The 6,173-nt window shown below is 51.6% G+C and overlaps 1 protein-coding gene across 1 annotated transcript; it reads left to right on the top strand.

The window, feature by feature from the left end:
* Nucleotides 1-1,258: 1,258 nt before the first annotated feature.
* Nucleotides 1,259-5,253, top strand: EN2 (engrailed homeobox 2). Its single transcript, XM_084855089.1, has 2 exons — nt 1,259-1,874; nt 4,937-5,253. Exons 1-2 carry the CDS (start codon nt 1,289-1,291, stop codon nt 5,251-5,253), a joined length of 903 nt encoding a protein of 300 aa, XP_084711215.1. The 5' UTR covers nt 1,259-1,288.
* Nucleotides 5,254-6,173: the final 920 nt, after the last annotated feature.

Genomic DNA, 6,173 nt, shown 5'->3' with positions numbered 1-6,173 from the left:
GAGAGAGAGGCTGCTCTAAAATTAACTGCCCTTGATTCTTCCTCTTGACTCCCACCCCGCAATAAATCGGTAGCACAAAAATGTCTCTTTGTATCGCAGTGGTTCATTTAATATTATTTTTGCAAGGAATTGTGGGATTTCGCCCCCTCTCTCTTTCTGTCTCCGTCTCCTTCCGCCTCCCAACTCCAACTGTAAACAATATGGGTGTTTTTTAATGCAACCTAGAGCCCTTCTTTAGACAAAGATATAGAAGGAAACAGATGACCAAGGCAAAGGGTGATGAATCTATCCCTTGTTTAGAGGACTAAGGTATTTCTGCATTCCTTCTAAAAAAAAAAAAAAAAAAAGCTATCGAGAAGAGAGGACGCTGCAGCTTTAAAATCAGGGGGAGGGGGTATAGAGAGACGGGAGGGGGGCTGCTCCTGTCATTTACTAGAGTGCTACTGTATCACGTGTAGAAGAGGCTCTTCAGCCATTGGCCAAAGGCACGTGTCTAAGATACCGGCCTTGCAACGTCACTTGAGGAGCTCTATTAAAAATAAGAACAAAAATCCAGAGTGAAAGTATTTCAGGTTCAGTTTAAGTGGCTTAAATTTACACTCCCACTATAGAGACCCAGGGAAAGCGACTCAGGCAGAGAGAGAGAGAGAGAGAGAGAGAGAGAGAGAGAGAGAGATTTGCCCCTCATCTCTTCCAGCGTAACTTGGAATATTTGGCTCAAAGGGGAGGGAGAGTCAGAGATCGGCTGGGATTGTCCAGATGCCTCTGTGGGTCTCAAGCGAGCGCTTCCCGTGAGCGGTGTAGAGCGAGGAGGCGAGGCAGACACTTTCTCCAGCCCAGCAGAGGTGGTTGCATTGACTTTTCCCCCCCTTGAAGGATCGTCACCATTTTTTCCTTTCTTTCTTTTAAGGATACCGCCGGTCTCTTCTCCACCTTCGGAAGCAGGGCGTGAGTGGGGGCGGGGGCGGCTGATGAAAGTCCTAACGATGAATACATTGCGGGGCAAAGAACACAGGAGGGGGCTGCAGAACTGAAAGGCTGAAGAGGGGGCGGCAGAACGAACCGACTACGGCGCGAGAAGGAGGCAGAAGCAACAAGGATTTTCTATATTACACACACACACCATCACCATCTCTGATTCGTTTCGCAAAGGCTGGACCTGGATTGCTTAGCGGAGACAGGCGAAAGGGTGCGTGCGCTGGGGAGGGGGGGACCCAAACCGAACAGCCCCGAGGCGCGCACAGACAAAAGGGGGAGGGCGACGTTTGGGCATTCCGTGCGCGGCAGCATGGAGGAGACCGAGCAGCGCCCGGGAGACGAAGGCGCCGAGCAGCAGCAGCAGCAGCAGCAAGAGGACCCGAGCAGCGGCAGCGACGGGGAGCCCAGCCGGCGGAGGGCGATGCTCCTGCCCCGGGCGCTCCAGGCGCCCGGCAACCACCCGCACCCGCCGCACCGGATCACCAACTTTTTCATCGACAACATCCTGCGGCCAGAGTTCGGGCGGAGGAAAGACGGCGGCACCTGCGGGGGCGGCGGCGGCATTAACTCGGAGCAGCCGCCGCCGCAGCCGCCGCCGCCGCAGCGCCTCGGCGCCCGGAGCCCCTCGGCAGCGCCGACCTCCGGTTCCCTGGCCGAAGGCGGCGGCGGCGGCGGCGGCTCCAAAGCGCTGGTCCCGGCCAAGAAAGGAGGCGGCTTGGGGGAGCTCGACGGAGCCTTGAAGTCCCGCGGAGGAGGGAACAGCGGCGGCGGCGGCGGCGATCTGTCGCTCAGCTCGGATTCGGACAGCTCCCAGGCCAGCTCCTTCCCCAGCGGGCAGCCTATGCTGTGGCCCGCCTGGGTGTACTGCACCCGCTACTCGGACAGGCCTTCGTCAGGTAAGAGGCAGCCCTGGACCTGCTCGCTCGCCCCTCACGAAGGGGGGCTCCAAGCCCGCTACAGCCGGCATCACCCCCCCCCCCCGCTCCCCGGGAGGAGATCGCCAGCCGCAAGGAACACAACTGGCTGCTTCAAAAACTCGATTTGGAGGTTGGGGCGGGGGTGTCTCATATCAACCCGTACTTTAAAATAAGGCAGTGTACAAATTCGTGCCTTTAAAAAAGGGGGGGAAGGGGCGACAATACTGGGCAGGATTTAATAGAGCCAGGACAACTCAAAGAGGAGAGAGAAAAGGCTTCCCTGGACCAACACACAAAGCGATCTCCCAGCAGTCTGGAGAAATAAATACCGAGCTCCTGAAGCACAGGAGCTCGGTTACAAGGTGGGCTGTTTTTTATTTTTCTCCTCCATGATACCGAAATGTGGGGGTGGGGTGGGGAGATCTAAAGCGCCTTGGTGGGCTCTTAATCTGCCCCCTGCTCTTTGGCTAGTGAAGCCGACCGTCAGGAAGGCCAGACTTTTGAAGTTGTGTTCAGGAGCCCAAACCATTTGCTGGCCGCTTGTAAACAGGCCTTGGAAAGTTGCCCCCTCGTTCGCATTCTGTGTTTTCCTCCTCACTTCTTCACAGGGGTTCAGCCCCTTCGAAAGGTCGCTGGAAGTTATTCCAGGGGCTTTGGGAAGATAGGATTGGCTTGCTGGGGTGGGAGTGTTGTGGGGTTCCACAAAACATGCCTTGAAAAGAAATCCAGGGCAAGCAGCCCCTGGTTTCATGGCGTGATTTTCTTTATCACCAGGGACACTCGAGTAGTGTTTTACTCTAAAATGAAGAGAATTACAGGCTCTCTAAATATCATTTTCTTATTTAAAAACAATTCGATCCCAAATCTTGTTTTGTTTTTCTTAGTGGACTTTACAGTTTGTTTCCAGACATTTTCTTGTCGAATAAATTAGTTAAAAATTAGTTAGACAGCAACCCCCTTTGTTGCCGGATAATATTCCCCTCTGATTCGAAATTTGCTCCATTGTTCTCCAGTCCCCTCCTTTGTTAATATTTAATTATCATAGATCCTTACAATGGTCCAGGCCAAGGCAAAAGTTAATTCCTTTCGAAGGATGCTGGTAGCATGGAGAGAAAAATAATTCAGATAATAATTAATTACTATCTGGGGTACAACATTTGGACAATACGAAATACCAACGCAGCAATCTAGTTTAAAACAAATATTTAGATATGACTGTTCCTTCCAATTCCATTAACAAAGGGGGATATGTAAAATTCTTGGATCAATATTGTTAGAGGAATAAAAGCTTGCATAACAGCTTTCTGTTTATGGTTTTGCATGGAAGTATGCAATTCCTATTCTTAAAGAAGAGGAAAATGCACTTGGCATGGCCTGGTATGTTCCAGAGTTTTACGTATGGAGGTTGGGAGAAAGAAGAGTAATGGAAGCTCCTGTATGGGAGCAAATTAGACACAGAGTGATTTCTGATTATGTTCCAGACCAGAGACAAGGAAGGTAGGAAGGATTTTTATTTTATTTTAGTGAAAGAGCAGCAACGTCCTTTCTTTCCCTTTATGTAATGTAATACATTCGGTGCATTCCGGAGGGGGGGGTGTTGGAGTCAAAAACTGGGATAACCCCGGCTATTTTTCAAAAGGTCGGGATTCTTCTCGCTAACCCTTGTAAAGCTCTGGTAAGGTCTGGTTCACCAGAAAAAAACTTCCCTCCCCCCCTCCCTTCCCACCCCCTCTCGTTCCTTCTCCAGAACCATCTTCTCAGTCAATTTCACCTCCCCCACCTCAATCCTCCTGCCTCGGAATTATTAATGAAGGCCGCAGAGCCAAGAAGCGCCTCTCGGATGGGCCCTTCCCGGGAACGCAGAGCACCCATGGACGTGAGTGCGGAAGGAGCAGATAGAGAATCAGGAAAGGGCTCGGTCTTGCTGCGGCCGCGCGAGGCTCCAGCCCGGGCCCAAGGCCAGCCGGCCGGATCGAGCGAGCGAGCGAGCGCTGCTAAGCTGCCGCCGCCGCCGCCGCCGCCGCCGGATCCTCTGCCCGCCTCTGCAGGGCGCGTCGGCAGCCCAGGCTTGAGTCCGGCGCTTCCCACGAGAGACTGACGACGGGCAATTAGGGCCACGTGCCTAAGTCGTCTTCACACACGGCTTACGGCGAGCCGCTGGACCGGACTGTTGCTGCCCCGGGGGGCGCGTGTAAAATGGCTCAGAGAACTGTCACCAGGGCCGCTCCCTCGTCCTAGGCCGAACCGAAGCAGTGGCAAAGCCCTTGGGCCGAGGTCTTTTTCCCTAGCGGAGGGAGGGAGTGGACAGGACATAACAAAGGGTTGGAGGGGGGCCACGCCTTGCAGGGGCTCGAGCTGGGGCTCTCCTCTGGGCCAAGACGTCCCTTCTTCTCCGAAGAGGCGCCTCAGCCAGGCTTCCCGAAGACGCCCCCACCCGCTCCTTCCTGTGCGGAGCCGAGGCAACGTTGCAGCTTGCTGCTTACCTCCTCCCGCACCCGCACCCGCACCCGCACCCGCAAGCAGTGAACTCGGGAGCGGGAGAGACCAGCTTCCACATGGAACACACCAGGGCCCCCCGTGGCGTCGGCTGAGGTGTGCTTGGCCTGGGCCCATCCGCTCCCCCTTGGTCTCCTCCCTTTCCTCTTCGGGATGGGGTACTGCAGACGGGTGGGGGGACATGTCCCATTTGGTCATCGCTCTCCTAAAGACTAGCCCCACACCTCACACACGCCCTTGGGACAGTGGGGAGGGGGCATCGGATCTAGCCCCCTCTTAATTTGACAAGGAAGGGCCGCTTCTAGGAAGAGCCAGCGGTGCCTTGGTGGCACTCAGCTCGGTCCCTGAGGGGCAGAGAGAACCAACTGGCACGCCACTAAGAAAACCGAAGGACATTTGAGAGTCTCTTCCCACCCCCTTTCCCTCACCCAGGGCTGCTAATTGAATTAAGCGTCCAGGCCACGCAAGTTCTGGGCTCCTTTCCAAAGCGCCCTTCCATTCAACCTCTCTTGCTCTGTGTCTCCTTCTCTCGCCGTGGACCGCAGGCCCCAGATCCCGTAAACCAAAGAAGAAGAACCCCAGCAAAGAGGACAAGCGGCCCCGGACCGCGTTCACCGCCGAACAACTGCAAAGGCTCAAAGCGGAGTTTCAGACGAACAGATACTTGACGGAGCAGAGGAGGCAGAGCCTGGCTCAAGAACTCAGCCTCAACGAGTCCCAGATCAAAATCTGGTTTCAGAACAAACGGGCCAAAATCAAGAAAGCCACCGGCAACAAGAACTCCCTGGCGGTTCACCTCATGGCACAAGGACTGTACAACCACTCCACGGCCTCGAAAGACGGCAAGTCAGACAGCGAGTAGAGTTGGGGGGCGGGGGGCGTAGCCAAGGGAGAAAAGGGGGGGGGGAGAGAAAGGAAAGAGTTCAGTCAGAGTTTATACAATGCAATAATTTAATTAAAAAACAAACAAGGGCCAGTGTATAAAGACTATACCAGCATAAATAGTGGGAATATATTGTGTATTAGATATAATTCTGCAATATTCTCTCTCTCCACATATATATTATATATATATATAATTTACAGGTAAGGTGTTGTAAAAAAAAATCCAAAATATCTGATTATAAAATATTTTTTGATTTTTTTTTGTTCTATGAAAATTTTAGATGCTAACGTTATCAATTTTTTTAAAAGCTTAAGTTGCCTTTTTATAGACTTAAGCACTGTTTTAAACGGACATTGGACACTGTTTTTTGAAATTCAAAATATTAAAGACAACTTTTGCTGAAGTCCAAAGATTTTTATTGCTGCATTTCACGAGATTGTGAACCGAATAAATAGTTCTCCTATTTGTTCTATGAGTTTAAAGTTTCTTTTTATTTCCTTTTCTTCATTCCTCTTGTGTTTGCCTTTTGGGTGGTATGAAAAACTAACTTTAATAATCATAATATAAGTTACAAACTGACTATATAAACATGCAGCCCCTCTGGAAATATAAATTAAGAAATCAGGGGAAACAAGTCCCCAGGCGTGGTATGAAGCCTAGGAACATCTCCTGAATTTGGCTTCATTTCTTTATTATACTGGGGTAAAGGGAAAAAAATGGGGTAGTTTTTAGAGTGACTCAGAAAAAAGTTGGTAAGCAAATATTGGTAGACTTCAAGGACGTGCTAATTCGGTAATTATCCTTTCCTCCGCCCAAGCAGCGCGATGGAAAAAGTTTAGAAGACAATATCGCAACTTCCGGGACCGTGTCCTGAAAAGTGAAAAGGGAAGAAGGCT

This window comes from Heloderma suspectum, chromosome 5, assembly GCF_057233095.1.
Source record: "Heloderma suspectum isolate Gila_16-S chromosome 5, 16-S_ref, whole genome shotgun sequence".
In the NCBI taxonomy this organism is placed as follows: domain Eukaryota; kingdom Metazoa; phylum Chordata; class Lepidosauria; order Squamata; family Helodermatidae; genus Heloderma; species Heloderma suspectum.
This window is presented reverse-complemented; position numbering and strand designations above follow the sequence as displayed.